Raw genomic sequence first — 26,933 nt, 5'->3', positions numbered from 1 at the left:
CAATTACAATGAACATTTATACTAAACAGCATCACTGTAATAACAGATGAGAAGTGGACAAACTTTATGAAATGAATGATTGAAAACGATGTCGAATGATTGAAAACGATGGGTCCGAGTTGGTCATGCATGGGTCCGAGTTGGTAGTGGGTCCGAGTTGGCATGGGTCCGAGTTGGTAGTGGGTCCGAGTTGGCATGGGTCCGTGTTGGCTTGGGTCCGAGTTGGTTTGGGTCCGAGTTGGATCGAAACCGCCTCCATGGCGTATGGCGGGGTCTTGTTATGACGGGGTCTTGTTATGACTTTTGGACCTTCGATCTTCAGTCGCATTGTGAGTTTCTCATGATGTCAGTCAGCTAAGTGAGGTATATTCTCCTATCCTGAGTTTAAAGAAGCGGAGGGATGCTTCCCGGAGAAATGTTTGAACTTCTTGTCAAGTTTGACGGGCAGTGTTGCAGTGTGGCGGTGGAAGCTGCATGGACCGTCGGGCGTCTGAAAAGTGAATTTGCTCATTGCCACAGCGATGATGGATTGAAACCATCTGATATCGAAGTTATATTCTGTGGAAAAAAATTAGCTGACGAATTGATATTGCAGGTATATTGTTGCTTTCAGACACGTTTGTTACTGCTTGCACAAATGTTAGCTCTTGAAAATGAACAGAGAACAATTAATGAAAACATGAGAGAAAAAAAGAAGAAATTTTGAAATGTATTGCAATTGAAAATTGTAATGTTTGTGAATGTATTCCATTAAACCAATTCTGGGGCCAAGATACAGGACTTTGCGACAGAATGGGGCTTCGGTAAAGGTTGCGAAATGGCTCTTAATGTTATTTTGGAATGGAAATGAAAATGTTTGTTTGAAAACGGTGTTGCAGAACAGAATATCTATGTGCATTACATGTCTAAGCCCAGCTTTTCATAGCAATAGTTATTTCACACTAAAAATGAAATACAAGATAGAATTTCAGTAGCTCTCTTTAATACTGTTCGTTGCTTTGTGTCCATTAGCTCAGCTGAAGTTGAATACCTTGATGTGTCTATGGATGTATTCATGATGACTGTACTGGTCAAATGTTGATAAACCAATCCACTTTTTACCAACTATATTGCTTAACCAGGATTGTGAACTGCAAGAGACCAGCACTGTGTTCGCAACGAGAAAACGATCTCCAAGAAGATGTGATGACGATGCGTCGAGCATGCCAGGGATGGACAGGCCACCCGAGGGGAGACCGGAGGGGTACAGGTCCCTGGGTGCTGACATGGCAGATCTGGAGCCGCAGGTTATTCAAGGAATCATGAGTGAGGAAGCTGGAAGTCACGAGCAAGAACCATCAACACTACATAGTATGGTCTTGGTTGAAGACTGTTTTTTTTTCTTCATAGTCAATTGGTCAAAATGGTGTGTGTAGTGTATGCAGACTACAGTAATCTATTTATAGCGCAACCAGTGTATGACGTCATTTGTTGATCGTCTGTACATTCTAGTACGTGTGTACTCTAGTGTGTTATGGCATGACATGGAACGTGAATACAATACGAAGCAACCAGAAAAGTATCCCTAATCTCTGTCTCTCCTTAATCGGGTATTATTAACGTACGAACACAACAGTGTGGTGGCTAGAGGATGCTAGCAACGTCAACAAGATGAATCAAATCCAGTGTTGGGAATATGGGCACTCGAGAAATTCCAAGCATACCTCATGGGTGTGCGCATAATTAGTTTGAATATGACACACCTGAGAATAGTCTGAAAATTTGATATGCGCATCAGCTTGAATATAGCTGGAGTTACCCAGCCTTAAATTAGCTAGCTTGAATATAGTACACATGAGGTTAGTCTGTAAATTTGGGGCTCTCAATACTGTGTATGAGAGTCCCAAAACTTTAAGTTAGTAAAAACATGCAAAACCAGAAAATAGACGAACATGAAACAACCAGTCCAACACTTTAGTACTGCATCAATCAACTGTGTCAAAAGAAACATCTGGTACCCAGTCTCTATTTCTACACATTTCCGTAGTCATGCCACCAGACTACTGAAGGGTCAATCTTCTCAAAAAGTTGGACATGTACCAGTCTAGTCCTAAGCTTCATATTGAAATCACTAGGCTTCACTCTGAGATGCAAAATGTTAAACAAAAGTCTCCTTTAAAAATTGACTTGAAACCTTAAACTTGGCTGGTGAAAAACTGAGGACCTTGTCTTTGCCTCATGAAATGTTTTGGAGATTTCTGTTGGCTAAAGAGTTAGTAAAGTTGGCCTGATTTTGTTTTGCATGTTTTTCTGCACTCAATGTCCCAGTCTGGCCTCATGCATGCACATAAGCTTTAGTATAGTTTATGCCCAGAATTCCTCGGGGTCCAAGTACCAAACTTTCCAAGACCAATAATGGATTTGATTCATCTGGTTGATGGTGCCCTCTACCGCCACAGCGGCTTGATCTTGCTTGATGAGAACCAGCTGCATTAGGTGAAAACAATCCAGATCCAGTCTGGACCAAAACTGTGAAGGGTTCAGAGGCTCGTGGGTCACAAGGCCATCACAAGTCTGGTACCAAGTAAATCACAAGTTCAGTCACATGTAAAAGGGGATGACCGCTGACAGAGGGGTGCCTTTTTCGAAGTTGATCTGAATAGCTTGTGACTTTTCTTGAGACTGAATGACTTTTAATGGACCTGTTACGGACTTGTGATGGACTTGTAATGGGCTTCAAGTAAGCCTTGGACGACATCAATTTTAGGAATCTAATTAGGTTTTGCCCTTCACCGACGTATAAACACTGTATACTCAGTGTGTTACCTCCCGAGTGAAAGTTGGAAAAAATCATTTGGGTTGGACTCGAACCCACGACCTCCTGCTTTCTAGTGCAGATGACATACCACTCGACCACCGAGCTAACGGGATCAGTTGGCTGGTTCAAATACGTCGGTGAAGGGCAAAACCTAATTTGATTTACATCACCCCGACGCAAAATTCCATCTTATGAATAGTTAGGAATCAAATTAGCCGTGCCAACTTCAGAATCTAAGCTCACATGCCACATTTGACCACTGTACCGAGATGGTCCAACAAGGCGTTGTGTACAGTATACGAGCAGAAACAGAAACTTGTGATGGACTTGTGGACTCGTGATGGACTTGTAAGGACTTGTGATTGACTTGCGAGGACTTGGGAGGACTTGTGATTGACTTGTTAGGACGCGTGATTGACTCCAAACTACAACACTGGAGATGTGTGCATGTGTAGTTAATGCTGTAATTTAACAGTACTTGCAGGTTTCTTACCATGCATATTTCTGTCTCTCGTTGGTATGTTTCAGCTGGGAAAATGAAGCCTCAGATCTATGTATACTGCAAGTCCCAATGTCACTCGATTCAGCCAGGAAAACTCAGAGTGTGTTGCAGAACTTGCAAGGGAGGAACGTTTGTCGTCCATCAAGTAAGAAATGCCAACTTCATAAGCAGCAACTTTCTGTTGTGGAAATTGAGTTGATAATTCTTTCATTTCTTTTGAGTTGATGTTTCTTTTCACAATAAAAGTAACCTGTCTTAATTCTTCCTTTGTCTAGGATCCATCTTGTTGGGAGGATGTCTTGACGCCGTTCAGTATCTCTGGAGTCTGTCAATCTGATGGATGTTCGGGAACAATTGCTGTACGTTTGCCTGACAAAATTTTAACCCATTTTTTTAAAAAGAGAGCACAGAGAGTTTTCACTGTTTGTTTTTGTGTTAAATACTTTAAATAATTTGTTTGTTTTTTTGTAGGAGTTTTACTTCAAGTGCGGCCGTCACCCTACTTCTGACGACTACAGGGCCGTGGCCCTGGACCTCATCAAGTGTAACACGAGGAATGTCATCTGCTTAACTTGTGAAGATGTTCGGTGAGGGAAAAGTTCAAAACGAGTTGGAATCAGGAATTGTTGCAACTTCATTTGATGAAAGAGTAGATCATTCAATCTTCCTCTAACATCACACTTGTGTTTACCTCACATTTAAGTTTTTATCAGTACTGCTGTAAAAAGCTAGATTTGTGATGCACTAATAGATGCATTTTAATGTCAATATGTGGTAAAATTTTAAAATTTAAAATTTCAATCATTAAGCTGTTTGTGTTTTCAGTGGCGCACCAAAGGGGGCGGGGGATCGGGGGGCTTGAGTCCCCCCCCCCCCCCCAAGAGGTTGTCAATTTTTTTTGGGGGGGGGGGAAGTAATCTTTTTTTTAATCCCATGATTTTACCTTGGTGATATGTATGTGGCCTATTTTCGAGTAGTATAATAGGGGTGTAAGTGGCGCCACCAACGTCAAAAATGTCCTCCCCCCGGCCCCCCCCCCAAAAAAAATAAAAAAATAAAAATTCTGCGGCCAAAATTTTTTCGGCAAAATATTTTGGAAAAATTTTAACTTGGACAAAAAAAAAAAATTGGACAAAAAAAAAAAACATTTGGAGAGTCCCATGGCTCACTGGGAACCAGTCTAGGTCTCCCCCAACTCTCATCTGGCTGTTAAAGAAGTATTTGTGCACGAAGCCCATACGTCCTTTTTATACATGTATGCTCTGTACTTGTTGCATGTTCAGTGCACCATTGTGATGCTTATTTGTGTTGCTCGTACTAGGGAATGGCTTGGTGTGATGACTGGCCAGTGTATTGTAAATTGGCTCCTGAGATGCCAAAACAACATAAGAATTGGCCATGGAAAGCCCTAATTTTGTGCCAGAAAAGTCAGAGAATTTCATTTTAAGATTTCTGTGGTAACCCTATTACAAAATGTATTGAGCATGTCCTGTTGATTTGCATTTGTTGTTATTTCATTTGCTTCAGTGATCGTGTGCTAGTCTTCCCCTGCCCAGCCCGTCATACAATCTGCTTAGATTGCTTTGCTGAATATTGTCAGGTGCAACTCAATGAGAGAAGGTTCACAGCTGATGGAGAGCTTGGCTACACCCTGCCATGCCCAGGTATGGTCAGGGTCTGGAAGTCTGCTATCCAGAAAATATTGCATAGCATATTTACTTGCTTAGCAAATTTCATGGCTCTGCTTACCACAGAAAGTCTGTCTGCCCTTACGGCCACCACTCTGTGCATACCGCCATTGCAAAGAAGTTCTTTGATAACCATGTAAGCACCAGAACCCATAGTTATGGGACGTACCGATGCTCGCAGGCCAAAATTCCTCGCTAATCTGTGAATTACACTAAATGTAAGAATGGAATTTTCTGCCAAGGAAGGCAGAGATTTTGTGCTAGTACAGGAAATAAAGTATGTCACAGCCAATGTGACCCATCAGGCCGGCGTTTAACTCTGGTTTCAGTAGCATAAAACGATGGAGAATATTTCTGTTCCCCCTGGATGGGATGCTAGTCCATCGCAGGTTACTCCCAGCTAATGCTGGTATCCATTTATACTCCTGGGTGTAGCGAGGCAAGTGGGGGTGAAGTGGCTTGCCCAAGAACACGACATATGACCAGCAGCTGGATTCGAACCCCTGACCCTCTGACCATGAGTCATGAACCCTAACCACTAGGCAACCTTCCATGTGCTTTTGGTAAATAAACAGGGCCATGAAATGGGGCACTAGTCACAAACCTTGTATTTCTCTCGTCTCTAACTCTCGTCTCAATCTACTTTGCTCCATCTTGAAAAGTTTGACCATTTTTCTCCTTGTTTATTTTTCAAGTAAGATGTCCAGGGTCACTGATCAAGGAAACTCATCATTTTCGGATACTGGGCGATGAGCAGGTAAGATCGATTCAAAGCATTTCTAGGGTGTTTAGGCCCCAGCCAGACCCCAAAAACATTTCATCAGATTGCCCCCACCCCAGCTTCCCCCCTGCCATGCCCCCTTCTGCCCCCCACCTCCCCCCAATTTAGCATATATTATTTAGCATATAATGCACCACAAGTACCTGAAATTGCCAAAGTGCCTGAAATTGTCATTAAAAAATTAGGTCATCAAAAACAAATTTCAGTTCAGAACAAATCTGGTGCAATTCCAAAAAAAAGGCAAACAATGTGAAAATAATGATGTAACAGTTTCGTCATCGATGTAACACTTTGGCTTGTTTTTAAAACTAATACCTTAATGGTCCTCATGACCTTGGGCAAGACTTCACTGATCTCGAGCTGCTGCAGAAAACTGATCGCATGGCCTGATAAACAGGGGTACTAATTGTGAATCACTTTGAGACTAAAATGCTATACAAGCACCATATTATTATTATTTTTATGAAGAAATGCTTTGCGAATGATTCATTCAGTATGCCAGGTATCAGCGGTTCGGCGCCGAGGAGTGTTTGCTTCAAGGTGGCGGAGTGCTGTGCCCCGCACCGGGGTGTGGAGCTGGTCTGGTGCCGGACCCTGGATCACGGAGAGTAGAGTGTGTCCAACAGGCTGGTCACGGGTGTGGGGTAAGCAGAGAACTCGGGCTCCTGTCAGGGGCTGTAAATTGGAAATGTACCCACCGATTTAATGCGAAAAACCTTGCTCAAAGTGAAGATAGTGCTGGTTCCAAATACACTGTGAAATTATTCCCCAAGAAATGATTTCAATCGGAAAAAACCCTAATAATTGAAACTAGTGCTTTTGCTATGGACTCCAGTTATGAGACTCAATAATGGTTTGTTCTCAAACTGTATAGTTTTCACCGAGCTAAAATGTCAACAGGTCACTTAAGTACCCTGCTAAAGATTTTGAGCAATTTTGTTGCTTCAAACAAAAACAGATGCACAAAGAAAAAAATGATCCCAATTGTACTTATAGGTGGGGTACAAAAACAAAATTAGCCAACAAGATAGTAATAAATATGGTATATTGGTAATGCATGGCAATCAGAGAATAGGGCTTGCTCAATGACGGCCCTCTCTGTAGGAGAACTGCAACTGCGTATTTTACGCAATCAAGCACGGATTGCGCAGTGTTGAAAATGCTCCAAACATGTGTGCTTGTTGCTCGAAATGTGTTTGAAATACGACGCAGCCGATGCGCGTTGTGCAAGTTCACGCTCAAAATGCCAAGGTACGTGGCTGGTCTGTAGGAAATTACGTCATTTGAATGGGACCTATTTGATTTTTCGTCGCCTAGACTTTTTAATTTGTACAGTGTTTCCATAAACTAAATTTGCCCACTTCTCCAAATCTCTCTGGATCTTTCACCAAGTTGGTCTTCTGTCGTGAGTGTCGTAACGCATACCACCCAGGGGACTGTGACACAACGGTGGCACAACCTGTCACAGACGGGGGTGGGGATGCCTACACCGTGAGTACTGAGCGAGCAGCTCAGGCACAGTGGGAGTTGAGTCGAAGCCGAGAGACCATCCGACAAACCACCAAGCCATGCCCGAAATGCAAGGCACCCGTCGAAAAAAGTGGTGAGCATTTTGCAAAGGTTTTCCAGTATTTTTGGATCCTAAGGGCCAGCCTGTTGTTCTCGGAGTCACCAAGTGAGTCACTGAGTGAGTCACCGAGTGAGTCACTGAGTGAGTCACTGACTGACTGAGTCACTTAATATGAATAATCTGCTTGATTCGCATGCACGTATGTGCATTGGGGTGAACCCTAGCTTTTGTAAGCTTTTCATCCACATCTCGTCACTCACCCTCCCGAGGACGAGTGAGTCACTGAGTGAGTCACTGACTGACTGAGTCACTTAATATGAATAATCTGCTTGATTCGCATGCACGTATGAGCATTGGATACACGTTTTACATGTATGCACATTGTTGTTTATGAGACACTCGATAAAAGAAAAATATGCGGGCTAGTGAAAATGCCCGCAGGCTAGTTAAGAGTCTGTTTCAGTAGCCCGGCTGGCTAGTGAAAAAAAAGTTAAGGTCGAACCCTGAAAGTAGTAGCTCATGCTAAGGAAATCAAGGATTCCTGAAAGCATTCATGACACTTCAGCAGCATGGCCACTGCCTGGAATTTAGACCTTGGGATTTTTTGCATATTGAGTACACACGCAAGTATTGATTGCACATGCACATAATGTTGATCGCAGCACTTTGTGAGCTGCTGCTTTTCTGATACATAATCCTGAAATCTTGGGAAATCTTGGGATTTTTTCTTGGGATTCGAAGAGTAGCCATGCTACACTGTAGCTTGCAAGCCCAAAGAAACCTGGTTAGCAGCAATGAAATGTTCAGTGTTAGAGCTGAGGAACCCCTGGTAAATTTTCTGGGGGAAAAAAAACCGGAGTCAGGCAGGGATTGTAAACCCAATCCACATGTCAGCCTGGGTGGGATTCGAACCTGGTCACAAGGAAAGTTCCACTGTAAATTGTAAAATGAGTTTTGAAGTTTGGATATGTATTGATATGACATGGGGACTACCATCTTGTGCAGCCATGTGGTGTCCAAATTTAAGAATCAATTGCTACAGGTCTTTCCATCCACATGAACATGTTGATATACATATTTAATTCTACTTCTACCGACTCTGGCTGAAACTTCAAGGGTTAAATACAAATAGGGTAGGTGGGGTTGGAATTTGTGCGGTGGTGGTTATGGCATGCCAAATTTGGATTGGTTAATACATTTCTTTCTGGTCTTTTCACAGGTGGTTGTATGCACATGGTGTGTACTGTACAGCAATGCAAGTTTGAATGGTGCTGGGTATGCAGCATCGAGTGGAACCATCAGTGTATGGCAGACCACTGGTTTGATGTCAACGGATGACCCCCCCTCCCCCCCCCCCTTTCATGTTTGGATGTGGTTAGAGGGAAGTGTGGCCTTGTGGTTAAATAAATGAATAAATTTAGTAGGCTAATAGTCCCTACTCGCAGCAGAAGCTGAATTGTGAAGGATGCAGCTACATGGTCGAGCCGAAGGCATGTAAAGGCGCCTTAGGCTGCCGCCATTCGACCTATGTCTGACCACAGAGCACAGCCAGATCAAAAATGTTGATTTTAAGGGTTCGTGACTCATGATCAGAGGGTCAGGGGTTCGAATCCAGCTGCTGGTCATATGTTATGTCCTTGGGCAAGCCACTTCATCCCCACTTGCCTCTCTCCACCCAGGAATATAAATGGGTTCCGGTATTAGCTGGGGAGTATTCTTCGATGGACTGGCATCCCATTCAGAGGGAGTAGATTATCGGTATTCTCAGTCGTTTCATGCCAAGGTGACTAGAGTTAAATGCCGGCCTGATGGGCCATATTGGCTTGTGACAGACTTTCACTTTTTAGTACATGTAGATAATTATAGTCTACAGTGGTATTAGAAACTTTTCCTTTTACATGCTTAAGTTGAATTCTAAAAGGGTCAATGCATTAACCCTAACTCCCCAGCATAATTTACTAGGAACCGCACCCATTCAGGCAAATTCCAACACCCACATGGGAAATTGTACACACTATTGGAATTAGTTTCTGGAGGTATGCCAAACCCAATGTAAAAGACCATCTGTTTAGGGGTGCTGTACCTATCCCAACAGATTTAAACAAAACCTGCTGTTGAACTTTGATGGGTTGTGTTCGGTTAGGGTTAATCAATAGCAATAAAATAGGTATATTTAGAAAATATATTTGCAGTAACTTCCAAAACAAATTTTTAATAAAGAAAAACGATTTATTTAAACAAATATGCTACACATGTACATCGACTATGAAATCTTATTGTTGTATTTGAGTACTTGGCTCTATTTTAATTTTTTTTTCAAAAATGAAAATCTTTATTTTAAAAACCACATATATATGTTTCAAATAAAACAGAAGTGAAGGTTTTGTAGTTCTTTGATGTTTGAACCAAATGAAAAGGCTCAAAATTTTAGCTGAATATCATGTGGTCCAGTAGAAGACAATGGCCATACTGAGCCTATGTCTCCAAATAATTAAGACTTGAAATCATGAAACTGTAGCCCAACGCTGACGATGAAACTGCCAGAGTGTTCAATAATAGCAGTTGAAATGTTTCTGGCAGTGTATACAGACCTATAGCATGGTAACAGTCAATAAAGAACTATCGTCTTTATCCAAAGCTTCGAGAGATAGTTCTCAAATGTAGTAAAGTGCAGATGACTTAACATCTTTGAACCAATGAAGAACACCGCCAAATAAAACTCTTATGCCTTAGTATATACAGTGCTTCATGTATTTCCAATTTTTTTTTCTCAAACAAATTGAGACTATCATACATAGAACCATTTCTGTTATACTGTTTGTGTTTTTATACATGTTATATATACAGATATATAAAATATTCAGCAAATATATAAAAGAAAATCAAACACAAATGCCCAGAATTGTACATTACTACATAAACAAAACAAAAATTAACACTGGCTAAATATATATATATAAGTTTTTAATTAGGACCGTTTTAAAACAGAATTGTAAAAACCTTTTAAGATACTTCTTACTCCTATTCTTAATTTTTTTTTAATGTGTTTTAAAAAGCAAAAGAAATATGTAAAATTTATTCCAAATGGGGGAAATATCCCAGTTTCTACATGAAGTGATATAAACAAAATATGTTGTTCAATATCTATTTACATAATGCAGCAAAATATTACAAAAGTAATTTATACAACTTTTTTTGTGGTTGATAATTTAAAGATAAAACAAAACATAAGGAAGTCTGTAACTGCCAAAACAAAAACGAGCAAACAAAATAGCCATGCTGCATAAACAGAAAAAGGACATTACATTTGGAAACATCAAAAACCAAAACTTCCAAAATATTAGAAATACCTTATTACTGGACTGTTAGTAAATGAAAGTTCTGTTAAAACATAGCGCTAAGTGTGCTGTCAATTTCAAGAATGTGGTATTTCTGAATCAATTTCCAACGCTGGTCGGCTGACCAGCAATCCCCTGAGGTCTATAAATTGCTCCGTTTCATCATAAGTGGGGTCAGGGAACCAGACTTCAAGAACATGATTGTTTTTCTTGTTTTTTTCCAGCATCTATGAACAGAAAACTTTAAACAAGTCAGTGTAGCAACATTTGCTTTAAAATACTAAAATGTTGTATATGCTCTTTAATTTATGACATGAAATAAAATAAGTGCCATGAAATCACAATTCTCAACTTTTAAGCGATTAGTCCCTGTAATGGTTTCCTCAGGGAATACATACAATATAGTACAATTAAGTGCCAATGGATTAAAATGTCATATACTTGAAGGGAAGATACAACATTTGCAAACATCAAGCAACGAAATGATCAAATTATCACAAAATATCTTACTGGATTGTTAGGGAATGAAAGTCTAAAGCATCCTGTAAAGTTGTGGCTCCTGGTGTGCTGACATTTTCAAAAAAAATGTATTTTTCCTACGCTGGTCGGCCGACCAGCGTTAGAGAAAACTTGCTGTTTTTCAAAAAGTGCTCCTAATTTTTCAAATTTAGTTCGTCTGCATTTTCTTTGCAATTGATTTACACACCTGTGAAGACTACAAGCCCGCTAGACTAATTCTCTGATCTTACAATTCCCCAAAGTCTATAAATTTCTCTGTTTCATCGTAAGTGGGGTCAGGGAACCAGACTACAAGAATATGATTGGTTTTCTTGTTTTTTTTTTCCAGCATCTACGAACCCAAAACGTGAAACAAGTCAGTGTAACAATATTTGCTATACCATACTAATACACCAAATCCATTTATTTCTGAAACTTGCAGCAAAAGCAAATGTTCATTCCCCTTAATTTCTTTTTATACTTCTGTGTAAACACACAACACGTTTATGACAAACAATTCCAAGTAAAGCAGGCAGTACGTATACTAATTCATCAAGTGCATCAACACGATCCTTGCCCACTGTTTGGCAAATTTATTTGACTTACATGTATGTACAAACCTGTAAATGAGTTGTTTAAAAGTTAAATACAAAAAATACAAAAATACAGGCAGCTATCGTCTGAATGCTGTAAATGCTTGTAAGTTTACTCTGTGGTCTATCATACATTTTTAATTTAATTACACAGTAGACTCTCATACAAACAAACAAAATAGCAAAAGAAATAATATGCACTTCACACAATGTCATAATGTAAGTAATATTGAACCATTAGGCCTAGTTTTTACAATTAATTAATAAACCTTAATTCAACTAATGTATATTTACTTACGTACTTCAAATCTTGGTTGGTTGTAACAGAATTTTTCTCGGATAGATATACACATCTGGCAGTAGCACTTTCAGTTTAACAAGCTTGGAACTTTTTTCTACAAGGGCCACGGCAATTTGTTTTGTGGCACATCTGGTAGAAAGTCGAATTGTTTATGATAATATTCAAGGAGAACAACACTGGAGACCTCAGACCTGCACCTGATTTCACAAAGTGCGGCAATGCGTCGCTGCGACTGCAGCTCAAGTTGCAATGTGTAACACATCGTAACTTGCAACACGTCGTATGATCCATTTCACAAAACTTACGACGCATTTAACACATCACAAGTTCCTTGACAACGACTTAAAACAAGTGCAAGTTACGATGTGTCTTTTGGTCAATGCAAAATAAGATGCGTCTTTTCTTGGCCAGTTTCTGCCATAAAAATCAAATAAACTACTCTATAATACCGAGACAATGTGTGTGTGTGAAGTTGTAAATGAAATATATGCATCATAGTCAATATGAATAAAACCTTGAATATTACAGTTGAGGTTTCAAAGAAGCTGACAGTCCACTGCGAGTTTGTTTTCCGTGAAAAACTGCATCATACGTCCGCTATTTTGTTTTACGTTTTAAAAACTTTCGATGGGAGAAGACTCTTTGCCGACTATCAGATGACTATTTACTGTGCCTAGAATACACACAAACATACATGTATGTGTGTGACCGTGTTGTGCTATAAATATACCTACCAAGCTTCAAAGTTACGACGTTGTTTGTGAAATGAATCGCAGGACGTGTTGCAGCTGCGATGCATCGTAAGGATACAATGCTGTGATGCATCGTAAGTTACGATGAGTTTCATGAAACCACGTGCTGGAGTCAATTATGAGATGTTAAGCACAGAAAATCTGTACTTAGCAAAAACAGGATACCAGACAAAAAGCTGTGCACTTCACATTTAACCTGTGACCGGTTCCAAGCTGTCTTTTGCTTACCAAATAAATTCGCTAAGTTACCCATAAAAAAAGACTACGATCCCACTGCAATTGCCTCCAGAAGGTTCCAGGGCAATTCATTTTTCTCTCGACTTTTATCAACGAACCAACAAAACCTTCTCATAAGCTGGTTTCGGACCCCTGGCTCCCGATGCTCTTCCTGAATTCGTCATGCGACGACCTTGCCATCCCACTGACCTCTGACTCGGCTGTAGAGGGCGCCATCTCTGATGATTCTCCCAACTGGCCGCTGGCTGAAGCGCTAGGCTTCTCCTTATCCAAGTTCTCGACACTGCGGCAATCTTCAGTTGTAACATCCGAGTCTCTACCAGCAACAACTTGAGTTCCGTCTGGCGTTGCACATACTGTGTCTCTGTTTCCGTTTGCATCTTCACTAACGTCATCATTGGCACCCGCTGATTCTCCATCCAGATTTCCATTCACGACTTTGTCCAAGTTTTTGTCTTCGTCCATGTCCGAGTCCGAGTCGCTGGGACTGTCTGGTTTCGGCCCCTTCAGGATGTGATCCAGGAGGTCCTTGTGGGACTTCCTCCACTCTTGAAGGTTGGTTGAGGAGACGGACGCCTCTGATAGCAGAGAATTTAGTTGCTGAAGTTCCTCTTCCTTGGCCTATGAATAGAAATAACATCACATATCATACAGGGCGAGTAAAAAAAACAAAACCCAAATGTGGGGACTATTGTTGTGGTGACGTTCTGCATGTAGCACTTTGAAAATCTAGGATATGAAAGCTTTTCTTTTGGTACAAGAATCATTCAAATCACTCGCGTACTTTTCAAGTTACAGAATTCTCAACACAACCATCGTTTTAAAGTTCTGTCCATGAATCACAAAAACCGTGTGCGTTCTTTCAGCAAAATGAAACAAATTCACACATCCCTGTGTGATTTGTTTATCAGTCCCAGATTCATGTCTCATCATTTTTGCAATGACTGACCATCATTGAGATGATATATGAAGAAAACAGTTGGCGTCAGGTTGCAACGTTCTTTCCCAGAAGAGATGTTAATCTATGGGACAGAGAGTGTACCTTTAAGGTTCTCTGGAGTGCGCGTCTCTGTAACGCCTTCTTGTTTTTCTCCGGGTTCTTATCAAGTACTGTGTGGATTCGCTTCAGCCCTGGCCCTTTCGCCTTGAATCTCTTGCTAGTTCTTGCTTCCATGGTTCTCTCCAAGCCGCTGACGCCACCTGTGTCCTCCACTAAGGTCATGTAATGGTTGAGGAGGTCGTCGTTGTTGTGCACTGTGGCGCCCTCTATTGGTCTGCCATTGGTGGCGTCCGGGGAGGTTGGGGAAGAGTGGGTAAAGGTTGGGGTTTCGTCGGTTTGTACTTGGCCGAAAGCTTCATCTGTTGACATAAGGATAGGTATACTGCGTTGCAGTTAAATGGACTGGCATTTTCTGGAAATTGTTTAACTCTAAGTGGAGTGCTGTGGCCTCGTGCTTAAGGGCATTGGATTCATGGTCTGCACGTTGTGGGTTTGAGTCCAGCCTGGGGTCATGGTGCGTGTGCCCTTGGGCAAGGCACTTTGTCACTCATTGCTTCTCTCCACCCAGGAGTAAATTGGGTACCTTTGAGGGCAGAGATGGTTATTGTGGTTGATTTAGCTGCTTTGCACTAAAATGGCAGCATCGAGCTATACTCTCTAGGGAGCTGAGATGGTATTTGGAATGTTTCATTGGCCCAATGAGCAGGGGTAATAATGTTGTTGCGCCTTGAGCACCAGTCCTGGTGGATACGTGCGCTTTATAAATACCAACTGTTATTACTACATGTATTATTATAATTAGAGTCGAGCCACTTTTACATAAAATGGGTCTTGGAGATTTTGTTAAGAGTAGGTACAAAGTACAAACGCAAGATTTCTGAAACAAATGTACAATAAATAAACTTAGCATTCTGAAACAAATGTAAATCAATAACCAATATAGGAACAACTCGTAAGTAAATGAAACCTCAGAAAATGTAACAAAATAATGTAAATAAGGGAAAAAAATAATTGAATGACAAACAGAATATCAAAATAATGATCGAGTTGATTGTTAAATATCAAGTGGATTCTTTTCAAAAAAGAAAAAAAGAAAAAAAAAGAAGGCATGCATAACTTCTCCAACACTCGATTCGATGGCAAGTTGTAACAAGCTGAGTCTTTTGTCTTGCCTCGACACTCGACAGGCTTCCACTTCACCATATTTTTATTAATCCAGTTTCTAAACACCGCAATAAAAAAGAAAGTGAACACTCATTGGAGGGGGTCATAATTTTAAATCTGATCGTCTTATGATGACGTCATTTATATAGACCTTTGGGGAATGTTGTTAGCTACATTTTGATACCCTGTTTCTACCAAAGACTGTAACTTGTCCAACATTGACAATGGTTTACGAAAAAAGATGCAGTTTGAAAAGCTGCAAATTTAAAGAGTACGCAAGTGGAAATTGCTGTGTGACAATGTTATACTACCCGAAACAAACGGCAGGGAATATCAATTGCCCAGTGCTTGTATGCATGGGATCATGTGAAATTGAATTATCCACGTTTTGTACGGGCACTGTGCAGTCGATAGGGGCCAATTACAGGCATGTGTGTTTGCACATTAAAACTTTAAATTTGCAACTTTTCAAACTGCATCATTTCCTATAAACTGTTCAATGTTGGACGATTTACAGTCTTTGGTAGCAAACTGGGTATCAACATGTAGCTAACAACATTCCCCAAAGGTCTATATAAACGACGTCATCATAAGAGGATCACATTCAAAATTATGACCCCTCTAATGAGTGTTGACTTCTTTTGTTTTTTGCCGTGTTTATTTGAAAATTTGTTTCCTCATAATAAGGTCAATTTGGTTAATCCGTGGCCCCTTCTGACCTATCAAAATTCAGCCTAGCTATCGCAACTGTCTTACTGACACACATCCAATGCTGTTTCAATTTTTCAAACACGTGTTCATAATTCCAGAATATTTCATTTAAGGGTAGGGCAACATACCTGATGGCTGGTCTACATGGGAAATAAGCACTATGGGGAAAAAAGTTCAAAAATATATTAATTTATTTTTTTCCCCGGTTGTCTGCAAGAGGTGACTTTCGGGGAATGGAGTCTACACAAAGAAGCACTCTAAATTTCTGGACTTTTCAATTCAATTCAAGTATTTCAGTGAAGACTTTTCTTTTCAGAAGATTAATTTGAATCAAAACTTGAGGATTAGGCCTTCAAGTTTACCACATTTCATTCCAATTTCGTCCTTTGCTCAGTTGATTCAAACATAGTTCCTATCTTCATTTTAAATCTCAAAGTTCCATTTATCGTTTTAAATCCACATAATTTTTTTTTTCTGTAAACTCTTTTACTTTTTGGTTTAGAAATGAATTGGTCTGTAATTGGTCTGTCACTGTAAAGTAACAACTTTGTTCATACAGAAATCAAAATTCTTGTAAATTATTGGCGTCTTCTTTGTGTAGCGCATCATTGCATTTGAGGACAATTCCATGGACCAAAAAGACGGGTGCACTGTGGTGGGAAGTTAAACAAAACATGAATATTTAACAATACGGGCGTTTCACAATGCAGTGCGCCACCAAGAATTTGCCACGGTGAGTTCGTTTTTCCCAGTGTATTGTGGGATATGGTTGACAAACTACAGCGCGGGACATTTGAAATTGTTCCTTTTTTCCAGTAAGTAGTTTCGCAAGCGTATGATTCGAGTATCTGTTTGCCCTTTTCTTTTCTTGTTATCAATATGGTGTTTTTTGTAAGGCGGCAGAATGCTATGCCCAAATCTATAACAAATTAGCTCAAGTTATCTACTGACACTCATTCAGTGGGCCATGTTTTGTCGACCGTACAGTTGAAAAATGGACTCTGCATGGCAAACTCTTGGTGGCGCACTGCATTGTGAATCGTCCGAATTAAGACATTCATTGTGTTGGGTGTTTCACATTTTTTGTATGCAGGTAACATGAACATGCTAGTGTTGTGCATGAAGGGATGGGGTGGGAGTGGGACTAGAAGGGAAGGGTGTGAGCCTAAGTTGAAGGTCAAATAAACGTTCATAATAACTATTGTACCTGAATTAAATGTGCTTCTTTCATTGGTCGACAGTGGCGTAGCCCCCCCCCCCCCAGTCGCCCCCCCCACTGAGATTTTGAGTTTCTAAAAAAATTATCATTGATCTACATGACGCCCCCCCATGAAATGTTCCAGCCCCCCCAGCGCCCCCCCCCCCCCCCCCCAACTGAAAAATTCCTGGCTACGCCACTGTTGGTCGATTTCCCAAAGAATCAAGGAATTAAAAGAAGCTACCATTATTGCCATTGGTCAGGCACTGTTGTAGACTGAAAATGTTGGGGGAATTTCTTGGAACTTGATTTTCATGGAACTTCATTTTCAGAACTTTTCAGGCAATGCTTCAAATTTTGGATAAAATTTCAATGAACTGTTGGCAAGTGTAGTTCACTGACAAAAAAAGGCTAGACAGAGTTTTGGCAGTAGAAATTTCCCTGCGAGCGACATTCTGCAAGCCATAAACAAACAAAAATAATTTAAAAAAAATAAAGGTTTAACTAAGATAAACGACCAAAACCTGTTTTACTTTAAAACTATTAACTTTAACACAAGTTAACTAGAGTTAACACAAGTTAACTCGCACAAGTGTGTATTTGCCTGCAATCGGGGACCCCCTATTGTCCCTCTTTTGTTTGTACTTGTTAGGAAGACCTCCCATATGTTTTGTACATGATCGCCAAATTGGGGACCTTCGGAAATTGGGGACCCTATTGTCCTCTATTGTTCAATGTCCCCTATTGAATGCATAAACAAACACAAGTTAATTATTGATTAGATTTAGAAGGATATTACTGAAGATTAGCAGGTCACAGTCTGGGTGAGGTAAATTTTGAAACTGTTTGAAAATTAAATCTTTGGGTTATAACAAAAACTTGTGAGCAGGTTAACAGATGTGTAAATACATATGGTGATAGCTGGAGGACACTGATACAACACTGCCATAGACCATTATCATGTTGCGGCCATCTTGATTTTTTTCCCATTCAAATCAATGTAACCAAAGCGAGGCTGGAAGGAAAAAAGTCTGGTTCCTTTTTGCACAAAAAACCCAGTATCATTCAGTATTGTTATTGGATACAGGGGACATGACTGAAATGGTGGCAACATGATAAAGGTCTTTATATAACTGACATACAGATCCTAGTCATTTAATTGGTGGAACTCACATCACGTGACATTCGTTATTGCTCCCATTCACGCCGCGGCTCAAAAAGTACTATCTGCTCATGGGGAATGGGAAATACTATTCAACAGTTAGGATCATGACGCGGTATTTGTGTGCAACTGCATGCTGGTGAGCGCGTTCAGCGTTGCGCGTAGCGCGTATTGTTCCAAAGAGCCAGCGCTACAGCGTTGGGTTCAAACATTTTCGTGAAGGGGTGGTTTGGAAGAGAGAAATACATTTTCCTCCAGTTTTGTATTGAAAAAAAAAGTTCAAATATATCAAATGACAAGGATCTATATGTCAGTTATATAAAACAAATATTGAGTGGCTTTAAATTGTGAAATGGGAGGAATATTATCGCTCGGTAAAATCTGGACTTTTCCAGTTCACTCGGCTTCGCCTCGTGAAATGGAAAAGTCCAGATTTTACCTTGCGATAATATTCCTCCCATTCCACGCTGAGCCACTCAATATTGTATAATAGGAACACTTCACATGCATACACACCGGGGATGACAGACACGGTGATACACTGGTGAAAAACTGGGGGACACAGGTCGAACACAAAACCTAAATGAACTCATTGCATGCATGGACTGGATGACAGACACGGTCATACATATGATGATAATCGAAAAGAAATCGGTACGACACTAAATTCAGAATAACATATGTGGTAGTCATGTTGACATGCATGTGCAGGGCGGTTCATGCTTGGTGCAAAAGCAAATACGAGTTTATGACGTCATGGCAAGTATTCTCGCTGTGAATTCAAACAAATTGTAATTTCGCACAGAATGTTCCCGACTTTACATTCGCGGCGCAGTCACATTCGTGAACTGGCCTTAAAATGGAAGAGTTGTTTTCAAGTACATGTACATCATACTTTATACCGACACGTTCATATTATTGTTAAAATCAGTAAAGAACTTAGTAATTGTGCTGTACGTGCAGAAAACTGTTGGTCCATGTTTGAATTGGACATGGGATATGGCAACTGGCTTCGTAGTTTTAGCCAATTCCTGTCAATTTCTGGTTGTCTTCGATAAACGTAATGCCAACACAAAACCAGTTACCATATCCACATAAAACAGGGTTTGCTTCCTAAAGTTGAGAAAGATCCATTTGAAAATTATCACCAATTAACCCTAATCCTCCAAATTCCTCGTGCCAGTTTTGGATTATTTTAGAGGATTGAGGACGAATGGCAAAGATGTATCGCTTTTTTGGGGAGGATGCATTACGTCAAGCAAGTAGGCCATATCCTGCATTGGTCATTATCAGCCATGCATAAATCAGCCCCGTGTTTTTCTCATATTTCATCTGCACTGCTTCTAAACGCCGTTCACATTGCCTCGAACCATAGCAGTAAGCAGAGGATTTTGGAGGATTGAGGCAGTGGTCACCCACCACAGACTGAATTCAAGAAATAACGGACGATTTTGGAGGATTGAGGCTAAATCCAATTTTTTTCTTGGTGGCAATTGGAGGATTTTGCAGAATTGAGGTTGCATCCTAGCCAGAGGGCCTAGGGTTAAGTGTAACTCTGACGAGATTGTACTTTAGAATTTTAATAAGCATTTAACTTTGACATTAAGTTGTGGTACATCTGTAAAATGTCCACAAACAATATTAAGGCAAAAATATCAATTTCTGAAAAACAGCACCAAAGTGGAAATCGCAAATGGATCAAGCTCTCAACTTTTAAAAACTCAAACCCTGTTTTGTGTCGGTCCGATATTAAGCCACCTCTTACCAAATGGGGATGAATTCCGACGTGTGGCGAATTTCCCTTGCAAGCCAGCCAACTCTGACGGTTGGATATTCAGATTCCCGCGGCTGTGTCGACGGATCGTCTGCAGCACGCGCTGCATGATTTTCGGGCTGCCCTTCGGCGAGTTCGGACTGGCGATGCCAGACTCTTTCTTGTTTTTCAAGTAGGATTTGGGTATAGGAGTTGGGCTACCTGACCCACCGCTGAGCAGATCGGGAGCAGTCTGCGTTCGTCTGTACTTGTGTTTGTGTTGCGGTGAACCGCTGGAGCTTTCGTCTGATTTGTCGCTGGAGGTTGGGGAGACGGGACTGGATTTGTCGCTTTTGTCTTCATCGTCACTTTCGCTATGGTAACCATCTACACCTGGACAAGGAGAAAAATTCACAATACGATGACTGCTCTAGTAAGCAGAAGGTTGTGGGTTCGAGTCCCACCCGTGCAAATTTCTTTTGCTGGTTGAAGAGGGTGAGTCTAGTGTTCTCTCTGTACCTATCTCTCTGACTAACTGAATACTGACTGACTGTCACTTGTGGCTTGGACTGGTTGTGAAATAGTGAAAAGAGCTGGGCAGTTCTATCGTATAGGATTCCCTCAAAATGCCAATGAATGGACAAAATCAGGCTCATTGTGTAGACATTGCTATGGACTTGCGATAGACTCGTGACTGGATTGTGATCGATTTCTAATTGACTTGCTGTAGACTTGTGATTGACTTGTGATTCCTTGTGATTTCTTGTGATTGACAAGTTATTGACTTGTGATTGTCCTGGGATTGACTTGCCATGGACTTGTGATTGACTTTCGATTGACTTGTGATGCCTTGTAATTGACAAATAAATGAATTGCGATTGACTTGTAATGTTCCTTTGATTGGCTTGCTATGGACTTGTGATTGACTTTGATGACTTGTGATGCCTTGTGATTGACAAGTAATTGAATTGTGATTGTCTTAAGATTGACTTGCCATGGACTTGTGATTGACTTTCGATTGACTTGTGATGCCTTGTGATTGGCAAATAAATGAATTGTGATTGACTTGTGATTTTCTTTTGAATTGCTTGCTTTAGACTTGCGATTGATTTTGATGGCTTGTGATGCCTTGTGATGTCTTGAGAAGCCTTGTGATTGACAAGTAATTGAATTGTGATTGACTTGTGATTGTCTTGTGATTGACTTGCCATGGACTTGTGATTGACTTTCAATTGACTTGTGATGCCTTGTGATTGGCAAATAAATGAATTGTGATTGACTTGTGATTTTCCTTTGACTTGCTTGCTATAGACTTGCGATTGATTTTGATGGCTTGTGATGCCTTGTGATGTCTTGTGAAGCCTTGTGATTGACAAGTGATTGACTTGTTATTGAGATGTGACTGCCTTGTGACTGACTTTCATTTCAATTGTGATTAACTTGTAATTGTCTTGCGATTGACTTGTGACGCCTTGTGATGACTTGATAACAACTGGGCCATATTCTCCAGCTTACTTTGCATCATAGCGCTGACGTTTAACGACGGTTCTGATTCAAAGATCACAGACTGTCTCATCCTCTTCTCATCCGCATACATGATGGCAGCCAGGCCTAGCTTCCGAATCCATTTCTCCATGTCCTGACGCCGATGGGCAGCGAAGTAGATCGGCTTGGTGCCCTTGTGGGAAGCCTTGAAAGCACTGATCAAAAAAAAAAAAAAAAGGATAAAAGCATCATGATACAGGTATACAGTACTATAGGAACTAGGCCCAATATACCTTTATCATCCAGCCACCATTTCAGTCATGTTCCCTGTATCCAATAATGGTACTGAATGATGTTTTTTTTGTGCAAAAAAGAACCAGACTATTTTTCCTTCCTGCCTCGCTTTGGTTACGTTGATTTGAATGGCCACAACATGATCCAATCTATTGCGTCTCGCCCTATGGCGTAAATTGTACAACAATAAAATAGGCCGTGCACAACGGCCAATTCAAGATCAACACACGGTCCACCTCCACAGACTTCACGGACTTTGTGTGTGTGTACAAAAGACACGAGGGATATGCATTTATAGGCAATCTTGACGTTTTAATCTGTCAGTGGTGCCTGTGTACAGAAACAGCCAGTACGTTTTATCCTCCAACACAAACTGGTTAAAAGAAGACAATTCTTCGTAGAGTGGGATGGGAATTAATACAACTTTTGTTTTTTTATCATCAGTACAAAAGTTTTCAAGATGGATAAAGTGTCTCCAGGAAACATATATGCAAAACTAAAAGAAAGCCTATTATAAAGTCAAAGATGTTAGAATATTATTGTAATTGAGAGTTTTTGTGATGCTTATGTCAAGTATATACCAAAGCTATTCAGTTTAAAGAAATAATGGGAATCTTTACTTACTTTTCCCTCTTTGACTCTGAAGCTTCTGAGACGAGATAGCCTGGCAGACAGAGCACTCCTTTGGCCTTTGTATCCTGGAAACCAAGTTGCAATTTAAAAATTTAATCTTCCTTGTTTTTTGGGGGGCATCCCCTCCGCACCCCCTGGATCCGCCACTGCACATATATGTGTAGGATCGGTAAAATTGTCACATTATGGGATGGCAGTCCCTTGTTGACAGTTGAAATACTTGAAATACGTAAAGACTGGGCCAAAAGCTGCTGCAGCATCAGATGAGAGCAAATGTGGTTTTCATTATTTTCTCAGTAAAATGCAAGGCATTCTGTGGATTTTCTGTGACCCACACCGTTGAAAGAAGGTAAGTAAGCAATGTAAAAACATGAAATTTTCAAAAAATTTCCCCAAATCTGGCCAAATATGCACCTATCTGCTCCGTTCACAAGTACACCCTCACCGGCAAAGAAAGTACAGTTGGGGGTGACCGACCGATGCCATCTTGCCTGACTGCAATGCACTGCCGCGATGTGCGGCCACTGCGTGTACAAAGTACAAATCCCCTGGTGTACGTGCGTCACACACAAGGAACGGTGCACGTCAACCAGCAAAATGTCCTGCCCATGGGACGTCGTTGCTAGGTAAAAGGGCGCCCTCTTTCATTAGCGCACGGAGACCGTAACACCTCCTGATCACCATTATCAATATTTAATTTGTTGATTTCATCGACATTAACAAATTAAAAGTTGAACTGTGCACCACTTACAGTTTTGTTTTTATAGTAGTACAGCACAAAGTCCTTGAGAACGAACCACATCTCCACCCAGTTGGATCGGAACGTCTGCTTGGTTTCGTTCTTCTTGTGAAGCCATCCTTGGCACTCCCCCGGGCCGAGGTCCACGCAGGACACGCCCCGGGATACCTTGTACTTCCGCTTGGTTTTCTTGGGGCGGAGTCTCACACCACTCTGCATAGGGGACAGGGAATCACACAGCAAAGTGAGTGACATTACCTTCAACAATTACCAAACACTTCTTTTAAGTTTGGCAATCAAAATGTTCCAAAACAAAAATGCCATTTTGTTATCTTTTAGAATCCTACTCAGTCAGTTTCGATGGCTATTATTATTATTATTAGTGTAAAGGTACCACTAAGGAGACAAGTTATCGTAATTTCTTCGCACGATGGGAGACATCGGTCATTACTCCCTAATGTCACAGCCCCCCTTTAGAGGCACAATGTTATTGTTGCAATTAGGTTATATTTGTTGCTCGTGGTCTAATTAGTAAACATACCGAAGTTCGTGGAAAAAGAACAAGGGAATATTGGGTTAGGGCACATTGAAGTTTGAACAATTTTGTGCACAAGTTTATGGGGATGTCTCCCAAATGTCCAATCCAGGGTAATAATTATTATTATTATTTTTTTTGTTGTCATTTCTGGTAATGAAACTAAGGATTCCTCAAGAGCGCCCTAGGCACTGTAGCTCGCAAGCCTGAAGAAACCCTGTAGAGAGGAGACAATGAGAAGAAGTTACAGTTTTAGAGGTGGGAGGAAAAGCCCAGAAGAAAATTCTGGGGGAAAACCCACGGAATCAGGCAAGAGACTGAAAACCCAATCCACATATTGGCCCAGGCGGGATTCGAACCCGGGTCACAGCGGTGGAAGGCGAGGAAAGTACCGCTACGCCAACCTGACTCCCAACTCCCAACCTGACTCCCACCTATTACATAGTTAAAGACAATTTTACAATACTATAAAGCAAAAACAGAAGTTATTGGGGTTTTTTTCCTTCAAAGTTTCATAACAGTCCAAATTTTTCACTTCTTTTAAATATATATTTTTCCCAGGTTTGCAGCATTGCTAAGGCCAAAAAAAAAAAGTCTCCGGTTTCTGGTATGCGCGCGCGTCGCCGTAGCCATGCGCGTCGGCAAAATGAAAAAGTTTTTTTTTCAATACAAGATGATGTTTTAAAACCGCCAAACTCACTGGTTTGACTGGAATTCTGCTGCTGCACAATTTTAACGTGTTTTTAGATGGGGTTATGATCGAGAATAAGATTTATGTGGCCTCTCTGGACTCCCATATATTTGCACTAAGTTTAGTCGGGCACCATTTGCAGTCATCAGCCGACATTTGAAGCCCCCCAAAAAAAAAAAAGCCGCGTCGCCGCACCACTTTTGGGGCAAGCTCCATACCAGAAACCGGAGACTTTTTTTTTTTGGCCTAATGTTGCTAGCCATCGTGACTTTGGGCAAAAGGATTTGAAATTTGAATGACCTTTTTGGCTACTTACAGAAGTCACAGATAATTCCGATGCATTGGACTGAGACCGTTCAAAGAAACTGGAAAAAAGAAAAGAAAAACAAGGCTTCAAATTCAAAGCACCACAAATCAATTATTTTCGCCACTGGAAATGTCATTCAGATGTGTCAAGTGACACACTTTTGGAAATTTCCGTGAATCTGCCCCCATGCATTTTTATTTGTAGTTGGTTTGCAATTGGGCAAATCCTTGAATGGGCTACAACCGACTGAATGAGAATCACGTCCCGGATGCCGATTTCAGGATTGAGTCACGAGAGGGCGCAATTTAAAATAAGACTCAGCTACTTTGAAATTGAACTCGAGATCCAGTTTTTTCTCGGAATAAACAGCATTCACTGAGTTAAAATTTCATCAGGTTAGTTATTAAGCATCCATCTTTAGATTTTGAGCACTGTTGTTGCTTAAAAAAAAAAAAAATGCACAAATTACAAAAGGTCTACTCTACCTAAAGACAAAGACATTGATTATCGTAATGCCTGTTTCAATTAGCTGCTATGAAGAAAATATTACCTAGCAATTATGGTTTTGCTATTTTCGCGTCGGGATTCTTTTTGCCGAAATTTCAATTTTCGCAAAAGGCAACATTTTCCAGCCAACTTCTGATATTTCAACAGTACAGTATTTGTACAATACTTCTTGCCAAAACCTCATATGTTTCAATACTCCGGGGTGTGCACTGGAGCGTAAATTGTACAATAGGCCTTGCACAACGGCCAATACAAGATCAACACACGGTCCGCCTCCACAGACTTCACGGACTTTGTGTGTGTGTACTAAAGGCACAAGGGATTAGCATGTTTAGACATCACCCGGAAGCGAGTCGAGGCAATCTTGACGTTTCAACCCGTCAGCCGTGCCTGTGTATAAAAACAGCCAGTGCGTGTTATCACGTCCTCCAACGCAAACTGGTTAAAATGCAATTTTTGTAACAGCCTTTTCCTTAAAGTTAACACAGAGTCATACTAAACTAATAGGCAAAACCCAACATGCAGAAATACACCAAACAACATATCATAAAAGCAAAGCTCAACCTACAGCTCTACATACCTCACCGATTTAGATGGTGACAGGGGACTCTTGTTTTCCACCAAGACATAATCATCTATGTCCGAGGTTGCGACCCCTGACACTTCATTCGTGACCTCTTGCTGATTTCCTGCCATGGAGGCATCCACGTTGTTATTTGTGTTCTTGGCTGTGGATTCAGGCTCAGTGTCAGGGGTAGTTACAGGCGTTTTTTCAGGATCTTTTGGACTTTTTTGATCGGCTTCTGAGGATCTTTCGGTTTCATCTAGGACAGCGGGGTCTTGGGAATTTTCATCTTCGGTCGGTTTGCTAATTTCAAACTCCGGTCTGACAAGAATCGAGGGTGAATCCAAGGCATCTGTCCTGGATGGACTTGAGCCGTCCGTTGTGGAGATTGAAACTTTCTTGAGGGAGGGTTTGGCGGGGACGGGTGGGGCATCTTTAGGATTTGTGGTCCGGTTTGGGGTTTTATCGCCCCCGAGTAAGGGGGAGGTCTGGGTGCTTGCGGTGGCTGGGCTAGACGGGCTGCCCGCGATGGGAGAAAAATCAGGCCGGGCAGAAATAGACGGGGCTGTCCACTTAGCCACTGAAAGACAATTGGGAGAATGATAAGTCAAATAAGTGTTCAAACTAAGATATATTAAAAAATTAGAGTTTTACATGTATACTCCTGGGAGGAGAGGCAAGTGGGGGTGAAGTGGCTTGCCCAAGGACACAACATACGGCCAGCAGCTGGATTCTAACCCCCAACCTCTGATGTGAAAAGAGGCAAGTGGTGGTAAAGTGGCTTGCCCAAGGACACAACATACGGCCAGCAGCTGGATTCTAACCCCTGACCCTCTGATGTGAAGTGGTAAGAGGCAAGTGGTGGTAAAATGGCTTACCCAAGGACACAACAAACGACCAGCAGCTGGATTCTAACCCCTGACCCTCTGATGTGGAGAGAGGCAAATGGTGGTAAAGTGGCTTGCCCAAGGACACAACATACCGCCAGCAGCTGGATTCTAACCCCTGACCCACTGATGTGGAGAGAGGCAAGTGGTGGTAAAGTGGCTTGCCCAAGGACACAACATACGGCAAGCAGCTGGATTCTAACCCCTGACCCTCTGATGTGGAGAGAGGCAAGTGGTGGTAAAGT

At 41.2% G+C, this 26,933-nt stretch overlaps 2 protein-coding genes across 8 annotated transcripts in view; one reads left to right on the top strand and one right to left on the bottom strand.

The window, feature by feature from the left end:
* The first annotated feature begins 257 nt into the window (after positions 1–257).
* LOC119722119 (E3 ubiquitin-protein ligase parkin-like) lies at positions 258–8,946 on the top strand. 3 transcript variants are annotated; one of them, XM_038192152.1, is made up of 10 exons: positions 258–329; positions 1,122–1,350; positions 3,326–3,444; positions 3,575–3,658; positions 3,771–3,886; positions 4,827–4,963; positions 5,683–5,744; positions 6,263–6,412; positions 7,161–7,371; positions 8,558–8,946. In XM_038192152.1, exons 1-10 carry the CDS (start codon positions 297–299, stop codon positions 8,674–8,676), a joined length of 1,260 nt encoding a protein of 419 aa, XP_038048080.1. In that variant the 5' UTR covers positions 258–296; the 3' UTR covers positions 8,677–8,946. The 3 variants fall into 3 exon arrangements, with proteins under 3 accessions (XP_038048080.1, XP_038048081.1, XP_038048079.1); XM_038192153.1 differs by having other exon boundaries at positions 258–363; XM_038192151.1 differs by having other exon boundaries at positions 258–595.
* Positions 8,947–11,726: 2,780 nt separating this feature from the next.
* Positions 11,727–26,933, bottom strand: part of LOC119722117 (CNK3/IPCEF1 fusion protein-like) — a 28,996-nt gene continuing 13,789 nt past the window's right edge. Inside the window, exons 10-18 of one of the 5 annotated variants that reach the window (XM_038192145.1) lie at positions 25,817–26,381; positions 24,739–24,787; positions 23,209–23,409; positions 22,449–22,522; positions 21,561–21,745; positions 20,058–20,438; positions 16,061–16,090; positions 14,100–14,416; positions 11,727–13,678 (exon numbers count right to left, since the gene is read on the bottom strand). In XM_038192145.1, the coding sequence (XP_038048073.1) occupies positions 13,169–13,678; positions 14,100–14,416; positions 16,061–16,090; positions 20,058–20,438; positions 21,561–21,745; positions 22,449–22,522; positions 23,209–23,409; positions 24,739–24,787; positions 25,817–26,381 (2,312 nt within the window). In that variant the 3' untranslated portion in view covers positions 11,727–13,168. The remainder of the gene's footprint in view (positions 13,679–14,099; positions 14,417–16,060; positions 16,091–20,057; positions 20,439–21,560; positions 21,746–22,448; positions 22,523–23,208; positions 23,410–24,738; positions 24,788–25,816; positions 26,382–26,933) is intronic. The other 4 variants (XM_038192146.1, XM_038192148.1, XM_038192149.1 and 1 more) reach the window with 4 other exon arrangements.

The sequence above is a fragment of the Patiria miniata genome, unplaced genomic scaffold (assembly GCF_015706575.1).
Source record: "Patiria miniata isolate m_02_andy unplaced genomic scaffold, ASM1570657v1 HiC_scaffold_14, whole genome shotgun sequence".
Lineage (NCBI taxonomy): Eukaryota > Metazoa > Echinodermata > Asteroidea > Valvatida > Asterinidae > Patiria > Patiria miniata.
This window is presented reverse-complemented; position numbering and strand designations above follow the sequence as displayed.